This window comes from Cucurbita pepo, chromosome 12 (assembly GCF_057944985.1).
Source record: "Cucurbita pepo subsp. pepo isolate OVF chromosome 12, ASM5794498v1, whole genome shotgun sequence".
NCBI lineage: Eukaryota > Viridiplantae > Streptophyta > Magnoliopsida > Cucurbitales > Cucurbitaceae > Cucurbita > Cucurbita pepo.
Genome location: NC_141809.1, coordinates 15,558,954 through 15,581,560, shown reverse-complemented (window position 1 = coordinate 15,581,560; position 22,607 = coordinate 15,558,954). Strand labels below are relative to the sequence as shown.

Here is a 22,607-nt window from a genome sequence, read left to right as displayed (position 1 = left end):
AGAATCCAAAATCTGTCTGCCCTCTCTTACCAAGCCTGAATGGCTGCAAGCAGTCAGTACTGCAATAAAGCTATACAATACAGTTCTATTGCAAGCAGCATTCCATCGAGCAGTTTTCATACAAACCAAACATTGCGACGAAAACATAGAATACGTTCAAAATATGTCCGAAATCTCCTAAATAAGAACCTAATTGGAGAAAAAATTGAAGAACACAGCTGAAAATTTGTTTTGTGCATGCGAAAATCTGTCAGAAAGTTTACCTTAAAACTGTGAAACGCAGGAATTTTCCACTTCACTTTTGTCAACGTTAAATTACACCATGATACTCACTTGACTTTCTCTGTCTATTTAATTCTCAACTGAAGTGTTTCAATTTGTTTTTAAAATATTTAAGAGACTTTTAAAAAAAAAATTGAAGTTTATAAACTTAAAAAATGTCGCATCTTTTTTAGCCTTAGCCATGGCTTATGCAGTCTGATACTCTTCACAGTCTATATTTGAATTCCAAGGTATTTGGAGGACGACGAAGGATTTAAGACGTATTTCTCAGCGTTTCGCCATCTCGTTAAAACACGATGTCAACAAAAATGCGTTAATCCTCGTGGATGAGACTTAGCAATAGAGCAAACTGATTGTGTGGCCTTCATGATTGTTAACTGATATGCCATTTTGACCTTCTGTCATTGAGTTAATTGTGGTTAATGTTGCAGGTGATGGATCTTGATGGTTCATCTTGAGAAGTATTAACAATCTTGGCACCTTCAGCGCTTCATTTGTAAGTGATTAATTGCCGTCTGTATATTCTTACTATTCATAATCAATCGAGTATTTCGATGTCCCAATCTTGAAACAGTTTGAGTGCTGTTTTGGGAAGATTATTGCCTTTCAGATGATCACAAAAAACTCAGATAGTTTTTTATGTTGTTGGAGAGTATCAAGTATTGATCAGTATTGAAGAACTTCGTAGTCTACTAATCATTTACAAGCATAATAGGAAGTCAGTAAAGAGGGGAGGAAAAGAAAACAACTGGAAGCTCCTTCTCCCAACAAGTTTTTTCTAGTAAACTCCCTTTTGATACTCTGGATCACAGAATTCACCACCCAGATCATCACAAGCCTCCGCAGGAAAGACTCTGCAGCAATCATTAAAAACCAAGATTATCAATGCATATTCAAGCATGAAACAGTGTTGTTTCATAGGAAATGAGAGATCTTACGTCTTAGGACTGTCATATTGTAGATACTCTCTATCAACTGCCTCTGAGACACTGCCTCCCTTTTTAGCCTCTGGTTTTAGCTTTACTTCAGGATACATTTCGACATCACAAGCTTCACCTCCAACAGTTTCACAAGCCTCTGCTGGAAAAACACTTCCAAAAACCAACACAGAAGGGCAAATGAAGGTATTGAATTTGATATATTGTTGTGTAACAATGAACTAAAATGATTTAGCTTACGAGGACACGGAGCTGTAGTCAACCGTTGAAGGGTCTTGTCCAACCGCACTTGCCTTCGCTTTTAGGATGGGGCGATGAGTTTGTGAAGTGGGGTGCCTTCGCTTGGACCTAGATGGGATTGAGAACGCCATCAATTTGGTAGTTGGTGGGAGAAGGTAGCATGAAGATGGATGTGCCAGGGAAGGAGCTGCCTGCAACTACATGATGAACAATGGCTGTCTGCTGCGAACTTGATGCCTGGATGTATCTTTAGAGTGGAATTCAGATTTATAAGGCTCAACAGATAGAGATGGCAAGATATCTCGTGAATGGATAAGGTTTTAGACCAATAATGCAGAGGTGAAGGCTACTTTTTGTTCCCTTGAGAAACGAGTGGCTGTGAAGGTTTGAATGGATGCATTATTGTTAGATCTTTTGGATCCCAAGATATCTCTCCAAGTCTCAAATCTCTTTTAGGTGGGCTGTTGGATAGTCAATTTGGTTCCATTTAAAACCTGAAATCAACCTTTCAAAATGATCATAATAACCCATATCAAATGGGTTGATTCACGGATTACCTCCAATTATTAATTGCAGTAATGAAACGAAGAAAACTTATCATGGCAAACGTATGGGTTTCCATCATGAAGTATTACTAAAAGTCCAAGAAAAAAACAAGTTATATATTAATGGAGGCATTGTTAGGAGGTGCAGTGTGTGAGGCAGGTGATAGGTGAGACACATTTTTTGGTCAGAGGCTGAGCTGCTCCTGTTATGGAGCATGTTTGGTTGGGCTTAAGGTCCCACATGGGGTTTGGGGTTTGAGATTTGAGTATGAGGACAAACTCAAGTTAATGCCACTCTTGAAGACCTTGCCCCTGGCCCCTCCCCTTTTCAATCAATGTTGGCCGGAAAATATGCCTACAAACTGCTTTAAAAGCTTTGTAATTGGGTCAGCATTGCAAGTAGCTCATCGCTGCAAGGCCTGTCCTCAGGCAATTCTGATGCGCACACTCCAGCAATTCTCAATGCCAACACCATCTCCTCTTCTTCTTCTTCTTCCATTCCTTCTCCTCTGATGCCTTTATCCAGAGCTTCTCGTGGCTCCACTGATTGGTCGAGCCACCGTCCTAAACGTCCCTCGCTGCCGCTGTCATCTCCTCTGTCCAACGAAGCCTGCTCGGTCGGATCTCTACCGGTTAACAGAACACTCAGTATAACCCCAAAGCTGAAAATGTCACTCTTGTCAGTATACCTGTTTCAAGATGAACACTGCCATATCAATCCACATGTTTCCAGCCTCGGATTAAGATCCAACTATAATCTATCTACCCCAAGTTTCTTACCCAGAGAGCAAAGGAGTATGATCATTAATGCAGGGATTGATTATATGAGGCCAATAAGTTCAGCTAAATTTAATAACTTATCAACATTGTAAGCTTAGAATTTACTTTCCAGACATTGAATATCAGTTAAGACATTTAATGGGTAATGCCTATAATTGTTCAGAAGAGAGCATTTGTGGGATTTACCTGGAGCTGTTAAGACACTCGGGGGCAGTGTACAAAGAAGGTGGTGCATCAAAATCAGAGATGAGATTTGTTAACCCAAAATCAGCCAATCTTGGTTCAAACTCTGCATCCAACAGCACATTTGAAGGCTTCAAATTGCAGTGAAGAATTGGAGGGTTGCATTCAAAATGAAGAAACTGAAGCCCTCTGGCAATCCCAACGGCAATTCGAAGCCGAACTTCCCAATTAAGTTCCAATTGGTTCTCTCTCACTTTCCTCATTGCGTCCTCAAGAGACCCACTGGGCACAAAGTCATAAACCAAGCAGCAGCTTCCCATTTCGGCGACGTAAGCCCTTAAGCTCATCACATTCCGATGCTTCAAACCGCCAAGCACTGCCAGCTGCTGTTGCATCCGCCGCCGTGCCTCTGCCCTACCGCATTCAATGGGTTCGAGCCTCTTCACCGCCACCGTCAGCCCATTCGCGAGAACCTCCCTGTAGCACTTCCCATTTGGGCTCGAACTCGAACTCGAACCCAACAACTGGGTTTGGTTCCGCAGCGCTGACTGAAGAGCATCGGCGTCGATTTTGGGGGAAAATATTAGGGGTCCTTCGAGAAGTGGGGTTCTGTTTAAGTAACCCACAAGGCTCCGAATGAACCAAACAGAAAGCAAAGCGCCAATGAGTCCAGTAACGACCCCTAACGCAACGCTGAGAAGAATCCTCTGAAACCCATTCTTGAAATGGAGAGTTTTAGGAGTTGGCACGAAATGCTCGGAGGAACCAACAAGTGCATCGGTTTGAACACCGCCTTTGGCTCCTGAGAAGAAGGGAAACCAAAATACGAACAGCAAGAGAAGAGTGTGGATGGTGAATGCAAAGAACCCCATTAAGAGGAGCTTCGACTTAGGCGATAATGGCGGGTTTCGGATAAATTTTGGTTTGCTTTACGAAATCCCCGCCATTGAAGGTCAAGTTTCCTACAGTGGCTGTTCCATGAGCAGCAGGTTGAGAACAAGAAAAGAACCAAATCAAATGGAGTTGTTGAGAAGTGGAAAGATTGAGGCGGTGAGAAACAAAAAAGGTAGCTGCGACTGTAAGAAATGAGTCTCAGCGTGGGTGCTTGGAATCAGCAACTCAGTAAGGTTCCTTTTTGTTTCAATGGGAGTGTTGAGAGTACAGAGAAGGACCATCCATACTTAATGTAATCAAAGGACAATTTCACGGACCCTTCAAATCCAAATTTCTCATTTCTTTTCTATCTTCACTCCTTCTAAAATAAACATTCTCAATCTCACAATCTACTCCATTTGGGAGCCCACCATTGGTTGGTAAGAGTCGAAGCCCATTGTCCACTTTGACCCAATCGTAGTCACTCTCATAGTTTTAGAACGCTTTTGTTAGGGAGTGAGGAACGAGCCCACCATTTGTAAGAGTCCAAGCCCATTGTCCACTTTGACCCAATCGTAGTCACTCTCCCGATTTTAGAACGCGTTTGTTAGGGAGAGAGGTTTCCTCACCATTCCAACCATATTCATTATTTATGCACATATATTGGTATCAAAGTCGAGTAGGTCCCAGGACTTACTGAATATTTTTAGATCCTAGCCAAAATTTGAGAAGCTAATATAAACATAATTCGGGAGTTAAGATATTTATTCTTCTCGAGGGTTTAAGTTAAAATCTCCAAATCAATCAGATTTATACTTATAGAACGAAAACGACATTCCGAGAAAGAGAAAGATGGAAAGGGTGTTGGAGAAAATGGAAGAAGTGAAGTTGGATTGGGAAAAACCAAAAATGGAAATAAATAATAAGATTTACAAATATTGGAATCCGTATAAAAAAGTAGAAATGTGGTAAAATATAACTCTCTCAGTTTTTGTATATCCTTCTTCTTATCTGTGTATGGGGATATCTATAACTTCTAAACTCACCACTAATTGGTCACAAAGGCAATCTGAAACTAGAAATGGCAGACACAAGAGGAAACCTCCTTCTTCATCAACCTTCCTCCTATCAATTTCTTCTATCTCTTATGTGTCTCTATCATGCTCCAGGAGAGAAAAATGTTGTTGGTTATGTACATCTACTCATCTGGATTTCTCTCTTTCTTTTCCTACAGCTTATCCGCAATCCTCCCTAGAGCGTCTGCGAGCTTGTTAAGAACTGCGACTAGGCCATCGGCGTGGTGCCTACGCTGCTCCCGGTCCAGCTCAAAGTTCATGTTTTGAGCTTCCAGTTGGGCACTCAGCAGTTTCCCATTCTTTTCCAGGATGCCAATCAGTTCATTCTGCACCATGGTTTCCTCGTCCACGTCTAATGCAACATGCTTTCGTTTCCGTCCCTCTTGTGATGACGTCGATCCGATCCCGGGATTTGCTGCTGCTGCTTCTCTGTCATTTGATGTGCCTGTTGAACACCAGATTGGGTTCAGATTAAGTTTATATGTCAATTAGCTTAATTCATGACGATATTGTGGGGATTCAGAGGACCAAAAAACAGCCATCTCTCTTCATAATGTTGAACTTTACAGCTTGCCAAAGTAAACAACACAACAACTCCAACAAACAAACAAACCTAATTCTTTTAGATATAATCTGATGTTTCTCATCCATTCGAAATAGTGAATCGAAAGCTCGTTAAGCCAGCAGCCGAACGGTGGTATATGGTTCGAAGTTGAGCCATGACAGTATTAGTAAACGGACAGTACATCAAAAATATGATGGACAGAGCCGTGTGAATAAGAACATCAACTGAAACTCCATTATCATTACATGAGATGATCAAAAGATATTTTGAAACTGAGAAGCGCACAAGATAGAACATATCAAATCAGCAATCTAGGAAGACAGTGTTTCGATGACTTGATCATTTATCCAGAATTGAAAACACCGAAAATAGAATTGTTCTTTGCAGTTCATGATCACAGGCGTGTATCAACAGCTGAGATTTTTCATGAACAAACATTGTTCTGTGGAGGAAGGGTTTATAAGAAAATCACAGAATAAAGATTAATTTGAGCTTACCTTGGACAGGACAATCTTGAGCAGCAGGTTGGTACAGCTTCTCTGTAAATCAAAGGGGAAAAAATTGAAATGAGAAATAAGTGGAACTTGAAATCTTGTTCCAGTAATGGGACGAAGGTAGAGACAGAGTCAGCTAAAAGAACATTCGAAGCCGACAGAATATATAAAATGGTTTTTTAGTAAGGGGTGAAGGAGAAAAGAATAATTGGAACATAAAGCTGCAAGAATCTCAAATAACCAGAAACATTTATCATTTAATTTTCTGAAATCCGATCTTTAGGAGACCATGCATGGTCGTAGAATGAGAATTAAACAAATCGAAACAGATTTGAATTGACCCATCTTCCCCAATTACCTGATAAAGGTGTCGGAGCAGGAATTGCCCCGTCGGCCGTCGGTGCTGGAACCTCCTTCCCGGCGACTTCCTTCATGGGGCTCCGGCTGGTTTCGTCCTGCTCGAAATCGGAGAACAAACCGTCGTCCGCTGTCGCTATTTTAGAACTGTCGAACACGTGCTCCGGCTCGGCATCGGGCTTGACCTCATCGGAATTGAGAGCGGGGGGCGGAGCAGGAGCAAGAGCCAGAGCCAGAGCCGGCGATGGCGAAGGAGCTGGGCCTGAATCCAATATATCATAAACCTCCTTGTCGAAAAACCCTGGCAATTTCCTCTCGCGTCTCAAATCGTTCCTCATGACCCAAAAGGATTCAGTATCTTCCCTAATTTGGGACTCCCACTCCTTGATCTTCTTGAAGTCACCAGCCAAATTGCTCCATCTCTTGCGGCACTGGACCGGACCCCGATTGACCCCATGCCTCTTACAGTAGGAGGAGACAGAGGCCCACTTGGGTTCAACCTGGGCAGAGCCAAAGGCAAGACTAGCAGCCCGGCCGCCGCGAACCCTTGTCTCGGCAACCTTCTTACCCTGAATAAGAACAAGAATCTCCTGGCGAGTCCACCGGGGAAGCCTGGGTGTTTTGGTGGCGTCGTCTCCGCCGTCAATTGACATCGGCCGAACGTCAACACCATTAGTGACGGCGTCAAGGGGAGCTGGACCGAGGCTAGGCTGCTGCAAAGCCATATAAAAATAGAAATAAATTTTATAAAAAATAAAATAAAATTAAGAATATTGTCAGGAAGAAGAGCACGTGAGTTATTGGAGGATGGTTTAGGGAAGGCGTAAACGGGGTTCTCTGGGGTCTGTAACGGCGTTTGGGTTCAGTCTGTCAGACCATCTCTCTCCGTAATATAGAGAGAGAATAAAGGCGGAGAGAGAGAAAGAGGAGAGAGAAAGGATTAGGGATGGAAGGTTTGGTTGGGATTTGGGCTTAATGGCCCTCTTATTGGGTTCTTATTACAAATTGGTTTGGTTTTATTATAAAATATAAAAATTAATTAAATTAATTAAATGGTAACTGCTCCTTAAGGATTTCCCAATTAGAATTAATTAAGAATTTAATTTTTTTAGTAATTGAAAAATAATAATGGATGAGGCCACCACTCTCCCTTCCCTACAACCCACCCTAATACCATCTCTAATTAAAACCCGAATTATTATTACTCAAATTCACCACAAAATTAAATTAAATTAAATTTAAAAAAAAAAATAATAATAATAATAAAGGTTTTATTAGTGGAGGGGTTAGTAACAAGTCGCATTCCATCTCTCATTTTGTGGGGACCCTTCAAAGATGCCATACACTTTCTCTTTCCGCTGCACTTCCAATCCTTTTACCAATTTTTAGGTCAATTCTAGGGTTTTTTCAAATGGGCTATGCACGCACCTGCTTATCAACTTTGTACATTTTCAATCCTGCCTCCCTATGATCTTCGCTCATGACAAGCCTCAACACAAACTCAAGCTTTATTCACCTTTCTCGTTCTGCTTTGTGGTCTAGTTGGACCTTAGGCAAGGTTCGCCTTTGCCAACTAAACATAATTTGTGCAGAATTTAAACTTGTTCGGCTATACACGCCCCCGCTCGTTCATGCATGTTAATTGTTTATGATTCTAGCCGACTTATCTCTACATTAAGTCAAGTCATTTAATTCAGCATTGCCATTTTTTTTAGTTTCTATCATTTAATAGGCTTTAATTTTGTCCTTTATGACCTTTAACGTTCATATCCTTAATCAATATATTTTTAAATGTTTTTTTTTATTCTCATATTTTGATTTTCATCGTTGTTTTTTTTATATATAATTATATTTCAAACAATTCGTCTAACAATTTAGTTCAAAATTGATTTTTATCTAAAATAATAACTAAAACTTTCAAATTTTCAATAATAGTCGTAAATTAATAAATAAACAAATATATATATATAAAATACAGTGCTTTATTTCAAAATTACTCTTAAATCTTAAAATTGACTTTTAAAAAATTTAAAAATACTCTTATCAGTACATTTGAAAAATATCTATGAAATTTTAAAGATAACATTAACTCCTCTGATCTTTATAAAATAATTCAAAAAAGTTTTTACTATCAATAGATGACGAATACCATATGTCATATTTTATACATTATCTCTGGGACTACAATAATATTATTTTTGAATTTTTTTTTTTTTTTTTAGAACACTTAAAGATTATTTTTTAAACGAAGTATAACTGTTATAGAAGGAAAAAGAAAAGTGATTTTAGGAACGAAGTGGGGCAAAAAACATGTATTTGGATATAGTGGAATAATATTGTTGTAATTATAACATTGATTACTAGAGCCAATTAATGTGTTAGCGATGTCTCCCATCCCCAAAGGACTTTTGGGACAACATTTAGTCCCCAAAATCTTTTTATTTATATTTTTATATATATATATATATATATGGTAAAAAAAGTCAACTTGATAAAGTTGTAACATTCCTCAAGTTAATTATTGACCTTTATAAAAGTTTGAAATTTAAACGTAACATTTTAAAGAATCGGACTATATTATATAATTTATTTAATATATAAATGGGGTGTGTTACAACTTTTGGCTATCAAATGTAAAGCTGCTACTCAAAATCTAACCCCACCCCTTTAGCCCCCAAATTCACATTTTGCGTTCATTTTTTTTTTTTTTTGGTACATTGGTATGATGGTTAAATGTGACAGTTTCATATTGGTATTTATAAAGTAGTCTTTAGAAACGGATGAGTACTCATTAGATTTTAGAACTACTTTTCACTCTCAAATATATAGACGAAACCAAACACATGAATCAAATGTTAAAAGATATGTTATATGTTACATATCTGTAAAGATAATTTTATCTCGAAAATTAGGTAATTAAGACAGGATTGGAGCTTGATTTAGAAGGTTACGATAATGAAAAGGATTAGCCGTTGATTTTCACTGTAGTTTCTGTCGTCTAGTGTTTTGGCTTTTTGTTTGATTTGGAGGATTTGGATTTAGGGTTTGAAATTGCGCCCCAATTTTTCCCAATTTCCCCCAATTTCCCCCAATTTCCTGAATTTCCTGAATTTCCCCAATTTCCCCAATTTCCCCATTCCCATCTAACTCTTATCTTTCCCTTATACGCTCCCAATACCTAATTCTTCACACTCTTTTAACTTTTTCTATTTTTTGCAATAATCCAACAAATCCTATTTCTTTTTCCTCTAAATAATAATAATAATAACAATAATAATTAAAATTACATAATGAATAGACTATGGCGTCAATTTTAGTGATAAAAATTGTAAGAATATATAATGAATATTATTAATTTTAATTTGCACTTACATAAAAGGGGTTTTCTTTTGTCTTAAGCATAACCACACTTTTGCTTTATCTCTTAATCACTCACTTAGGTCTTCAGGGCTTTGGGACTCTGAGTTTTGGGAAGATATTTTTGTATAATTTAAACTAAAATTAAATAAGAACAATAAAAACAACAACAACAACGTTAATGGGAGTGATTTAACGTAGCACGTGAAACAACATGGGCAGTCGGGGTAGGGGGACAGAAAATGAGAGTTAGGCGTGTTGTCGATTCCGGAGAAGGCCCATTATTGAAAAGCCCATTGGGCCGAGGATCCATTAGCGTTTTTTTTTTTTTTTTTTTTTTTATTATTAATTTTTTTGGGTTCTTGTATGCACATTAATAAATCCCTCCAAATCTGAAAAAAATGAATGATTGCTGTCACATGTGATTAGCGTTAATAATTTGTAATAAAATTTAATATATATATATGTTTAAGTTATAAAATAAAGAAATGATCGGTCCAGTTGGACCGACAGGCATGTTGGTTGTAATCCAGACATGAGTTTAAATTCTTAAATTTAGTTAATGAGGGAGTTGAAACAAAAAATGGTAATGGTTAGTTTTGTTTTGGTTGATTTGAAATATGAAACAAAATAATAATAATAATAATAATAAGAATAATAAGAATAATAATAATAATAATAATAATAATAATAATAATAATAAAGAGAATAAAATGGATGGGGGAATTGAGGAAGTACAAAAACAAGGTAGAGATTCTTTTTTGTATGCAATAACAAGAAATCAATCACTTAGTGTTTCGTGCATAATATATTCGTATCTATAATTTTTTTTTATTTATTTCGATCATATATCAAAATTAATTCAATTTTGTATTTAATATAATATAAAATAATTTTATTTGAAAACGTGAAAATTTTATAATTAAATTTGAAAAAAAAAAGTATAAAATTGTAATTAAAAATTGAAAATAAATAAATAGTGTTTTTTAGTTTTATTAAATTAATGAGGCGAATAATGGGAACCAAGGAAAGAAAGCTTGGTAGGTAAAAAAGGGGAGAAAAAGTTTGTTTAAGGTAAAGGGAAGGGGGGGAGCCAGCGTGGAGGAGAGAGAAAGAAGAGTTAAAGGTGAATTATGAAGACATCACAAAACAAACGCAAACAACACAACAGAAGAGAGGGAAGGAAAGGAAGGGGAGGGAGTTGGTTTTTACTGCGACCGCACAAAAGAAATGGAGAGGAGAGGGGAATTGACGGCGTTAACAAACGGCAACTCCTAACCACTTTCTCACTCTCTCTCCTCCCCCCGATCTATCTCGCTCGTGTTTGTAGGCAGAAACTTGTTGTTCTTCTTCTTCTTCTTCTTCTTCTTCTTCTTCTCCTTCTTCTCCTCCTCCTTCCTTCCTTCTCACACCTAAATTTCATTTTTCTTTCTTTCTCTCTCCCTTCTCCTTGTTTCCTCCTCCATCTCCCCCCTTCTCTCAGGCGAGGGCTACGAATCTCGCCGGAGAATTTCTTCCCTATTCTTCCATTTACCCCTAAGGCTCTCCTCCTGCGCTTCACCCCGAGCTCTGGAGGAACATACAGATTGCAGCAACCAGACCTTCAACAATGGCCGCTTAGTATATTTATTTATACATATATTTATCCAACATGAAGGGGCTGGAGGTGCTGGACCTAACGTGCAATGCAGGAAATTTAAGCATCAAACCCTTTGGAGGATCTTGCACGCCACAGATGCTTACATGATTCCTTCTTCAACCTCCCATGCCTTATGCCGTAATCTATTCTTTTCCCTCTCCCTCTCCCTCTTTCTTGTTTAAATTCTTCCTCTTCTTCCCGGTTTCTCATCTCTCTCTTTTCTCTTAATTGCCGCTCCCTCTCATCTTTCTCCTGCTCTCTTCTCTTCCTCCTCTTTTTCCCTCTCTGTTTGCTCTTTCTACTCGGATCTTTTCAATTTTTCTTTATTTCTTTTTTAATCTTTTCGGCCTTTCAAGGTAAACTGTGCTGTTTCTAGCTCAATTCGGGGTTTTGATTCTCTCTAATTTACTTCCTGTGCTTTGGTTTTTTCTTTCTGTATTTTGCGATCTAGCTGTTTCTTGTTTGAATTTTACCGCTGGATGGGCCTTTTGCTTCCCCTCGATTTCAGCCATGGTTTTCTATTTATGAAACTTAATTTTTATCAGGCGATCTTTAACTTAATGCTTATGATTCGTTTTGTGTAATTCGTTGCATTACTGTCGAGATCTCAAACGAACAACCGTTTTCTTTCCTTCCTTTCTTGTTTGACCGTGCGGTACTTGTGAATTAATATGTCCAACCCAGTTTAATCAGCGGTTCTTCGGCTTCTATTTTTCCCAACTAAAAATTATTGATCTACCTGCAGATTTTTGTAGGCTCGAGGGAAGCTTTTGAATTGCCTTCTGGAGGAGTGGGCTTGCAGTTTTTGGCGTCCTTTTTTATGGAGCTTCTTTGAGTTGGTTTATTTTTTTTAATCTTTTGGGAGTTGTTCTTTTTCGGTTCCATCATGCCGTCTGAAGTATTGGACCTTAAGGGTTTGTCTTCATCTTCCTTCTTCTCCGACGATTTACATCATTCAGATGAGGTATGGTCAGACCCTTGGCTTTCATGAGCTTTTTTTTTTTTTTTTTTTTTTTCTTTCTTTTCTAGCACGAGAGATTGATTGTTCCTGCAGTTCATAATACTGCATTTTTGAGGATCTGGAACTTCAGTCTAACCCACCATTTCTGTTTCCTTCCAATTTCTCATTTTTTTTTCCTTTGTTTCCTTGCGTTCCAGGGGCAGGTTGGAGTTTGGACGTCGGCTGGTGTGCCAAATCACCGTGGTCAGTGCAAATGACCCATGAACCACTTTTATCTTTTCTTTCTTTTTGGTTACTTTTAGTTTCTTGTGTTATTATCTTTTGAATACTTGAACTTTCAAGTAGAGAATATAATTGTCCTTAATTGATTGACCACCACTTATTTCTTGTTCTGTGTTGTTGTGAGAAATGTAGCATGTCTAGGGGTTCTAAAGAGGCATTTGGAAATTACAATGATATGGAATCTAATTGCAGTGGAAGTAAATTCTCATAAATTGGAACATCAACATGACATAGAATGCATGAAAAGTGCAATGTTCGAAGATACTTGTCTGTGATTAACCCACTGCAAAACAGAAATAGATTTTATCATTTGTTTTAGATGATGTACTATCCATGAATTTATATTTTCTGGACCTGCTAATTATCTTATATTCTATTTAATATCTCAGTTTCTTAAATGGTAGGAAATCCTGCTTATGTTTTGTTTCTAACTAAGAAGTTGATTGTCAAATTTGAAATTGGCATCTAGCATATCTTGACCTTAAGCTTATTTGTCATTATCAATTAGCTGTGTCATGATACTATCACTGTTCGAGAAATATTTTGAGACTTTAGTCTCTCTCTCTCTCCTATCCTCCCAACAAATGTCCAGTATGAGGCACATGTTAAATACCTAGTATATGTTTCTTGTTCTAATTATCTTTCTTTCATATTTTCTCTGTATGCCATAGGAATACTTTTTTTCTTTGATAATCATGGGTGTTCTGTCAACTTTTGCACCATGGCTAAGCTCACAAAATAGCCATTTTGACCCCTCTAATGTTTGGCATGAGAAATCTCGTAGGATTTAATGTCCGATTGATGGTCATTGTGGGTTGACCCCACAGTGCTTTAAAGACTTCAGTTTACAGTTTGCCTCTTTGATAACTGTGCCTACGCACATTTGTTCATACTGTAACAACATTACCTGCCTGAAAGTCTATAGTACAGCTTATCGACAGATTCATGGTTAATTTCACCCCCCTGTGCCCAGTCACCATGCACATGTGCGTGCATACCCAAAAAAATAAAAATAAAAATGAAAAAATGAGATCAATTTTGCATAGTTTTGTCAGTTTCAATTTTGGTCCTAACCTATGTAGTTTGTTCCAATTTTGTTCTAAACCTTTTATGAGCTTCAATTCTACCGTCAATCTATTAAATCCTCTAGGTATTTTAACGGGAATTCTGAACAAAAGAGTTTTTCAGAAAGCAAATTAAAGGATTGGAGGTTAAATTGAAACTTTCAAAGCATTAAGGGCAGAATTAAAATCAGATATGGGCAAGGATTTTATTTCAGCAATATTCCTGGGATGGAGCTATCTTGAGTTGGTTCTGTTGTGTTGTTAATTAAGCTTCTTATTGTAGTGTGTGCTGAGAAGGCTTTTCCTGATTTCCTCTACTGAAAAGATATTTGTTTCAATGTTCGTGAACAGCCAGTAACATTTCAGGTGCTTCATCATCTGTTGAAAAACTTTCAATAGGCGAGTGCCTGACAGGGAACTCACTGGAAAATCACGATTCATTTCCTGTGAGAGACCAGAATGCAAGTCTTATCTTGAATAGGCATGCTGTTGGAGCTGAAAGAACATCCAATTATTTTGCTCGTAGTAATGAAGTCAATATGATGAATTCTCAGTATGAGAGTAGTCTATTCTCGAGTTCTTTATCAGATATATTTACTAGGAAGTGTAAGTCTCTTGATTGCTTCCTCACATATATGTACCTGATGAGGATGCTGGCTAATGAACTGAAATCTAAAGGAACTTGCAAATAAGTTCTGAATGAGATTCATTCTTGGCTTGCTCAACCTTATCAACTTTATCCCTGTAAGCCATTCTTTTACGTATATTTATTTGTGCAGTGCGATTTTCTCCAAGCAATGCACTATATGGCCATTCTGTTGACACTGTTGCATCTCACTTTGAGGAGGAGGAGGTTTTTGAGTCACTTGAAGAATTGGAGGCCCAAACCATTGGAAACCTCCTCCCTGATGATGACGACTTACTTGCTGGAGTAACTGATGGGCTTGATTGTTTGGTTGAAACAACCGGCGAGGATGATGCTGAGGACTTGGATTTCTTTAGCAATGTTGGAGGGATGGATTTGGGCGATGATGGCATATCTGTTGGACAGAAGAATTCTGAATCTCCTGGAGGTATTTTTAACAATTTGCCAGGGATGTTTAACAGTGCTATGGCTGGAGAGCATCCTTTAGGTGAACATCCTTCCAGGACACTGTTTGTGAGAAATATAAATAGCAATGTTGAAGATTCTGAATTGAAGGTTCTTTTTGAGGTGCACATTTTTCTTACTCTCTATGTTGTTTCCTTTGTGCTTTTCAAAGTAGCATCTCCACTAATTTATATATCTACACTATTGTTTTATAATCTGCAGCAATATGGAGACATTCGCACTCTCTATACAGCCTGCAAACATCGAGGGTTTGTGATGATATCCTATTATGATATTAGAGCTGCCCGGAATGCAATGAAAGCACTCCAGAATAAACCATTGCGACGAAGGAAGCTTGACATACATTATTCTATACCGAAGGTTGGTTTCTCCTCAGTATTGTCTTATCTTTTTGAGTTCAAGTCACCAGTGGTGGATCGATTTGCTGACCTTTAAGACAAATGTAAAATGCATTAATTGGTTGAACTATTATCTTATTTGTTTTTCCATTTTAAGTAGCTGTTTACGAAGTATCTGAATTTCATGGAGATTTATTCTTAATCTATCATTACTAACCGCATCAAGTTATCTTCCTTAAATTCTTTAAAGACTTCTTTCGTTCCTCACATCTTTCTTTATACTACTTTTTCAGGACAACCCCTCTGAAAAAGATATCAACCAAGGAACTCTTGTTGTTTTTAACCTTGAGTCTTCTGTTTCAAATGAAGAACTTCGTCAAATATTTGGTGTCTATGGAGAAATCAAGGAGGTGTGGCGGTGATTCCTTTTTTTTTTTTTAAATTGCATTCCATTATATGCTCTGAGCAATCTGACACTGTTCTTCAAAATTGTAGATTCGTGAAGCCCCCCTCAGAAGTCATCATAAATTCATTGAATTTTATGATATCCGAGCTGCAGAGGCTGCTCTTTGTGCATTAAACCTGAGTGATATAGCAGGGAAGCAGATAAAGCTTGAGCCAAGTCGTCCTGGTGGCGTGAGACGCAGGTTCTGACAAATATGCTCTTTTGATGCTTGTTTATGCTTTAGTTTCAATCCTAGCCTCGTTGAATTTATATATACATATATATATATATATGTCTTCTTATCTCCAACAGAGTTAGATTAGAAGGAACAAGTTATTAGTGGATGCTAACAAATTTATTTATTTATCTTCGTGCTCCAGTTTGGTGCAACAATTACATCCACAATTGGAGCGGGAAGATATTGGTCTCTATTTGCAACAGGGTAGCCCACCCATTAACAGTAGTGCCGGCTTCTCTGGTATTATAACCAAAAGAAAATCATGCTCGTTACTTATGAATTCTGAGTATTTTATTTGTCTCACCCAAGGAAAATATTGTAGGCTTAGTTCCTGGTGGGACTATCAAGTCTAGCAGCATGAGTAATGGATCTGTTATTGGAGTACACTCTATGATGCGAGCTCCATCTCTGGAGACTGTGTTGCATCATGGGATATCTTCTAGCGTTCCAAGTAGCTTACCTTCTGTGATGAGATCTGAATCAATTGGCAACCAATCTGGCTTCATTGACTCTGGTCATTCACCTTCACAACTAAAGCTGGGTATCCGGGCAGCTTCGGCTATTCATCCTCATTCCCTTCCAGAACATCCTGATGGGTTGAACAACAATGTTCACTGCAATTCTATGAATGCAATTGCAGGAAACATCAGTCTACGACCACCCGAAAGAGCTGATAGCAGGCAGCTATGTGGAGTGAACTTTAATGGCCGCTCAATTGAATTAAATGAAGATGGTAGGTTTAATTATTTTCACGATTTGTCCTATAATGATACTGAATGTCTTCTTGAATATTTGATCAAGGGTCTTCATTTTCCATGTTCAATTGAAATGGTTGGTTCACTATGCAGCTGATTAGAGATTCTTAATAAACTATTCATATTTTCTTATAGACATCAAGTGGGTAGCTTTTTGTGATCCCTAGTTGGTAGGTTTTGGGGGGTTCCTTATCCCTTCTTTTGTGCTCGGTTTGGTTTTAGTACTTTATTATGTTTCCTGCAAAAAGTAGAAAACAAATTGCTGAAATCTGCGCTGGTGAATGGTGTTTGACAGGTTCCAATCCCCTTCGCAGGCATGGGCAGAACATTATTATGTTTAAATTGATTGTTACTTACCGGAAGCCATTTTATTTTCTGTATATATCAATTGTTAACAATTTACTTTCGTCAGGATGAAAGGATGGTTTTTTTAGCTTTCTCGTGCTTTCATTTAGCTGGATGCTATTATTTTTGCAGTTTTTGCATCTGGTGGTAACAGAGCTGGCCCCATTCCGGGACCGCATTATACATGGGGTAATTCCTACCGGCCCCAGCCTCCAGCTCCAGGTGTTGTATGGCCAAATTCTCCATCTTATATGAATGGAATTTCTGCTGCTCATACCCCGACCCAAGTCCATGGAGTTCCAAGAGCAGCATCTCATTTGATACACACAGTTCTGCCCATGAATAATCACCATGTTGGATCAGCACCAGCAGTTAATCCTTCTATCTGGGATAGGCAGCATGCTTATGCTGGGGAATTGTCAAAAGCCTCTGGTTTTCATTCAGGTTCTATTGGGAATATGAATCTGCCTAACAATTCACCACAATCTATGGAATTTTTCTCTCGCATCTTCCCACAAGTTGGTGGAAGTTCTGTTGAGCTTCCTATCCCCCAACGAAATGTAGGACTACAATCCCATCATCAGCGGTGCATGGTTTTTCCTGGACGAGGCCAAGTCCTTCCAATGATGAATTCATTTGACTCTTCAAACGAACGTGGTAGAAGCCGAAGAACTGAAGCTGCCTCTAATCAAGCAGATAAGAAGCAATATGAACTTGATATTGATCGCATACTGAGGGGTGAAGACAATCGTACTACACTTATGATAAAGAACATTCCTAACAAGTTAGTACTTCTCTCTTAAATTTTTATAGTTTTTCTCATAATCATGATGGTTTCTTTCCATTAGATTATTGTTCAGTTTTCAGGGTATAATAAAGGTTAGTGCACTGTACGTATAAACTCATGTTCTGTTTTTGCATGGAAGAGTTTTCATGTGATCTTGATGACCATTCAAAGGTCATAAGACAGTTTTGCCTTTCATTTATGATATTGTTAACTCATACAAAAAGATTATGCCAGTTTGATTCTGAGAGCCATTGTTATTTTTTCTTCTGCCTCGAAATTGAAATTTTTGCGAATGTGTGATAGGTGCTAATTGAATGCCACTTCGTTAGGTGATTTTTTGCTCAACATGGTTTGAGACCATGTGTGGATTTCTCCACTTAAGTTAACTTTTGGTTTCATGCTCCAATTTTTTGTATCTTTTCTTCATGTTCCAATTTTTTTGTATCTTTTCTTCATGCTCATTTTACAAGGAGGGAGTTTTTTTTTTCTTAATTAGTCTCAGGTTTGTCTTGTAACTTCAAGGACTTTTGTCTTCTTGTATTTAAGATGTATGGGGCTACAAGGGGATGCGACCACTACATAGTTATTTCTAATAAATGATGGTTTCTTTAGAATTCAAGGACACAGTTATATAGCTTATAGAACCGATTCTGTTCAAGTAAAGTCATGATAAGATTGTTTCTTACTATCTCTGCTTGTCTTTAGCTACCCAAATTAAATGCATTGTGCTTCAGTTCATTAAATTCCCAAACACCTACTTCTAAAGTAGTTCCTAGTCTCATGAGATGATTGGAACCATGTTTATGCCACCTTTGCTCATTTAGTGGAGGAACATGTGCCACTTTGGACTCGACTTTCATCTTATGTTGAGTGCATTCACGAATGATTTGAGCCAGTAGAGTTGCTGTTTTATGAAACAAGAGAATTATGTTGCATTGTGTCTACCATATTAGATTTTCTTTCTTTGTCTGAGGAAATTTATAGGTTGCTATGAGTATGGCTGGTCGCATAATGAAGTTACTATTTCACGGAATGAGGGTTATTGAGAATGTGGCAATATCACTACCAAATTTGCCCCTTATTTTGCCCTTTCCTTCCGTCTGTAGATCTGTTTTTTATTGATGATTTTCCTTTGAAATTAACCCTCGCTCCTACCTAGACAAAAGAAGAAAATAAAAGAAAAGGAAAATGTGTGTTTTCCCTGCTTAATCATCAACATTGTCTAGTATTTCGAGTAGCAAGTTGAGCTAATTAACGCAGGGACGTAAAGATGTTGAACTGCGTAATTGATAGTGATATCTGTAATATCATCCCATTTCTAATGCAAAAAGGAAGAGTTATGTTTTAGTAGTTTTTAACATCAGTTGTTGGTCCCCTCTTGCTCTTGTTACCATCTGAAAGCTCGTAATCCATCATGATTGTAATTGCAGATATACTTCAAAGATGCTTTTGGCTGCAATTGATGAACGCCATCGAGGAACTTATGACTTCATCTATCTGCCCATTGACTTTAAGGCAAGTTTTTCCATGTTCAGAAGCTACCACTCAATTTTATGGGAGAAGTGCCACAAAATATCTTCCTTCGTTCTGTTTCTTCACAATTTTGTTGCTTATACACACTTTTTGGTTGCAGAACAAATGTAATGTGGGATATGCGTTCATTAACATGACTGATCCTAGCCTAATCATTCCATTCTATGAGGTTTGTATGCTATTGAAGCTTGCAGGAAGAATGTTGAGGTCATACTTGCTAAGTTTTTATTGACAAAGGAGTGCCCTACTTGCAGGCATTTAATGGAAAAAAATGGGAGAAATTCAATAGTGAGAAGGTGGCATCACTTGCATATGCTCGCATACAGGGAAAAGCTGCTCTCATCGCCCATTTCCAGAATTCAAGCTTAATGAATGAGGATAAGCGATGTCGGCCAATCCTTTTCAACACTGATGGCCCCAATGCAGGCGATCAGGTATGCAATAGAATAACATAGGAAAGCCTTTGAATGGTGGAATATTTGCTGTTTGTTTGCTGAACACTTCGCAAGAAGTCATGTTGACTTGTATTTCTACAGGTTCCGTTTCCAATGGGGGTAAATGTTCGTACTAGGCCTGGAAAAGCCCGAAGCAGTACCCAGGAGGAAAACCATGATGAAGCTCTAGTAATTTCTGAAAACGATGAGAATTATTCCAGTGGAGACGCATCTTCTTCATGTCCTGCCAAGGATTTGGACCAGCCAGTACCATAATTTTTGTGTTCACTAACCTTGAGGACGGTGTAACTTAAAAACTGCATCCACCAAAGTTTGACTTAATTTTTTTAGTGGCTGAAGGTAGGGAAATTCGCTGCAGTTCGTGGCATTAGAGAAAGGAATGCTTAGCCAATGCTAAGTCGTCTCCCCACCCCCTCTTCAAAGGGAAGAAAAAGAAGAAAAAAAAAAAAAAGAAGAAAAAAAGGAGCTCTGAAACAATAGTTCAAGGAGCATCTGTTGGAGCCTCCAAATTTTGATTTCGAGAGTGATATATTATAATATATTATAAGAGATGGAAATTAAAAGGGAAAGACTTCATGTATATGAGTATATGATCCTGGAGATATTTTGTCATGGTTTGACGTGAGCAGATGAGGCTTCCTCTGCTATACCCCCCACCTTTTCTTTTGCTTTTGTTGATTTTTTTTTTTTTTTTTTTCCCTTCTTCCATTTTTATTTTTGGGTTTGACTTGGAAGTTACCTGTAACAGTTGAGAATGTGAGAGACAGACAGAGGGAGCTCATGTGAATTTTTTTGAAATGAACTAATTATCGAAATTTCCATTGCTTCTGGCTTAAACCTAATGTGGGTACTGTCCACTTACTATTCTTATGAGTTTACAATGATATTCCAGGTTAGCAGTCGACTCTGATCGACATCAGCCATTTCTTTGGTTGAGGCTAAACAAAAGGGTACGGCCAAGGCCAACTCTAAGGAGGTCGGCCATATGGGTTTGTTACCATTTTCTTAGCCCAAAAATGGTCAGGATTCAGACCTGGTTCATTGGGCCACCAGCCCCTAAGACTATTAATTTGAAATGGACCTAAATAAGGTGGTTTTTCTTTAAAGTAAAATAACATTTATAATATACATTGGTTTGGCAAAACTTTCCAACAAAGGATAAGTCATAGCCGTACCTTTCCCACAGCCCACGACTCAAGTTCGATATTGAACGCTAATAGATTGGTCCTTTTCACATTTTAAGATTGGTGTTAGCCATTGGTAATCTTTTTGACGTTGATGGATATTCTTGAGCCAATTTTTAACCAAATCATCTATGAATTTGGTTATAAATCCAAACCATATGAATGGGGGAAAAAAAAAATTACTCGTTTTTTGTTTCTGTTATCAGTTCTATTCTTGTAATTTTATACCTTTAAATAAATGACAAATTATATTTAAAAAAAAAAAACTTAAGATTATGTTTAAATTATGCTTGAATTTATTTGTTTAGATCTAATTTCATTAAATTAAAAGTTAACTGAGTTAATTATAAAAAAAAAAAAAAAAAAAAAAAAAAAAAAGTCAATGACATTGATGACATGTTTAGATTTAGATGGGCGGTTTACAAAGTCAATGACAAATGAGAATACAATAACAATCTCTTCCAAACTTAGACTAATACCTAATCCAATCATTTATTCTCCAATCCTCACATTCATATTATTCATTTTTCCCATACTTTTTTTTTACGTCACATAATCAATTTAAACCATATATTAAACTCTTTGTTCCGACCAGACTATTTAAGATATGCTTTCTTTTCTTTACAAACGTGTATTCTCACAACAAATTGAATAAGATAGGTGTGATTTCTCTTTCTCAAACGGTGTATCTGGTCATAATATTTATATTTTTTTTTTGTACTAAAAAAAAGTAGGTATAATTTTCTTGTAAATTTAGGTTAATATATTATTATGTGCTAGATATCTCTTAACATCTAGCTCGTAAAATATTAAGCTAGTGTCGAATCGACCTAAAGAGATTATCCCAAATCGTCCTCACAACAACGACAAAACGTTATGTATACCCACGACGGTTACGATAGGAAGTTGCACATACTTGATCAGTATGTGCCACTCTGTAATGCTTGCAAATGAGTACGCCAAGAGAGAGACGTAGGTGAGAGGCAAGACCAAAATTGAGAGAGACAACGGTGCCTCCCCCATGCAGCTTTAGCACCACATCCACAACAAGGCAGCAGCAGTGGGATGGTGAAGTTGGTCGGAAGTGAAAGGTACCAGAATCGTCTATTTGGTACTCGACCCATGCGTGTGGGAGAAAATGAGATACAAGACAATAGATTCAGCACCTAATAGTTCCGACATTTCCTTCCATCTCCTTCAACAACATACTATCTCCACAGACCAACACGAATCGTGCCTTCCTTTTCGGTAGATCAATCATAGGAACTCTATACTTCGTGCTTTGCTTTGAGCAATTATAAGATTAGGTGAGTGAGGACAAAACATGTTGGAAGGACTAGTGTTGGTCGATAAGGATAGTCTTCATTCTTAAGAAGCGATGAGTAGGTAATGTGACTATATGGCACGGAAATGACAAGGTCATTAGGTGCCGAATCCAAGCGTTTAAATTACTAAAATTGCAAATACTTGAAAGATTAAGTTAGAATTATAAAAAAAAAAAATAAAAAAAAAATAATAAAGTCATGAAATAGGGATATGATAATGAACTCAAACTATATACAATAAATTCATATCCACAACTGCTTGCTTGATTATTTTCTCTATTAAAAAATTAAAATAAAATAAAAAAAAATAAAAAAAAAAACACATTGGCTTTCTTCCCAAGAAAATTTGACTTACTTTCCCTTTGACTTTTTGACTGAATTTTTCGAAATTTTAAAATAATATTATAATAATTTATTTTTACTCACAACCCATTATTACCTATTTTTATCAATTG

General features: G+C 37.5%; 4 protein-coding genes across 8 annotated transcripts; 1 reads left to right on the top strand and 3 right to left on the bottom strand.

The window, feature by feature from the left end:
- Positions 1-893: 893 nt before the first annotated feature.
- On the bottom strand, positions 894-1,720 carry LOC111806401 (light-regulated protein 1, chloroplastic). The gene is made up of 3 exons (XM_023691696.2): positions 1,461-1,720; positions 1,221-1,373; positions 894-1,136 (listed from the first exon to the last, which is right to left on the bottom strand). Exons 1-3 carry the CDS (start codon positions 1,589-1,591, stop codon positions 1,061-1,063), a joined length of 360 nt encoding a protein of 119 aa, XP_023547464.2. The 5' UTR covers positions 1,592-1,720; the 3' UTR covers positions 894-1,060.
- A 381-nt stretch (positions 1,721-2,101) lies between these two features.
- Positions 2,102-4,185, bottom strand: LOC111806400 (inactive leucine-rich repeat receptor-like protein kinase CORYNE). Its single transcript, XM_023691695.2, has 2 exons — positions 2,972-4,185; positions 2,102-2,694 (listed from the first exon to the last, which is right to left on the bottom strand). Exons 1-2 carry the CDS (start codon positions 3,838-3,840, stop codon positions 2,373-2,375), a joined length of 1,191 nt encoding a protein of 396 aa, XP_023547463.2. The 5' UTR covers positions 3,841-4,185; the 3' UTR covers positions 2,102-2,372.
- Positions 4,186-4,729: 544 nt separating this feature from the next.
- Positions 4,730-7,315, bottom strand: LOC111806398 (trihelix transcription factor ASR3). 2 transcript variants are annotated; one of them, XM_023691693.2, is made up of 4 exons: positions 7,126-7,315; positions 6,335-7,046; positions 5,980-6,021; positions 4,730-5,362 (listed from the first exon to the last, which is right to left on the bottom strand). In XM_023691693.2, the coding sequence occupies exons 2-4, from the start codon at positions 6,984-6,986 to the stop codon at positions 5,070-5,072; spliced, it is 987 nt and encodes a 328-aa protein (XP_023547461.2). In that variant the 5' UTR covers positions 6,987-7,046; positions 7,126-7,315; the 3' UTR covers positions 4,730-5,069. The 2 variants fall into 2 exon arrangements, with proteins under 2 accessions (XP_023547461.2, XP_023547460.2); XM_023691692.2 differs by having other exon boundaries at positions 6,335-7,315.
- A 3,543-nt stretch (positions 7,316-10,858) lies between these two features.
- Positions 10,859-20,480, top strand: LOC111806397 (protein MEI2-like 4). Of its 4 annotated transcripts, none has more exons than XM_087128900.1 (15): positions 10,859-11,467; positions 12,085-12,293; positions 12,488-12,533; positions 13,988-14,242; positions 14,416-14,849; positions 14,949-15,107; positions 15,379-15,495; positions 15,581-15,732; positions 15,911-16,008; positions 16,091-16,501; positions 17,001-17,652; positions 19,086-19,170; positions 19,289-19,357; positions 19,443-19,622; positions 19,725-20,480. In XM_087128900.1, the coding sequence occupies exons 2-15, from the start codon at positions 12,216-12,218 to the stop codon at positions 19,896-19,898; spliced, it is 2,910 nt and encodes a 969-aa protein (XP_086985026.1). In that variant the 5' UTR covers positions 10,859-11,467; positions 12,085-12,215; the 3' UTR covers positions 19,899-20,480. The 4 variants fall into 4 exon arrangements, with proteins under 4 accessions (XP_086985026.1, XP_023547459.2, XP_023547457.2 ...); XM_023691691.2 differs by having other exon boundaries at positions 12,075-12,293; positions 14,003-14,242; XM_023691689.2 differs by having other exon boundaries at positions 12,075-12,293.
- The last annotated feature ends 2,127 nt before the right edge of the window (positions 20,481-22,607 follow it).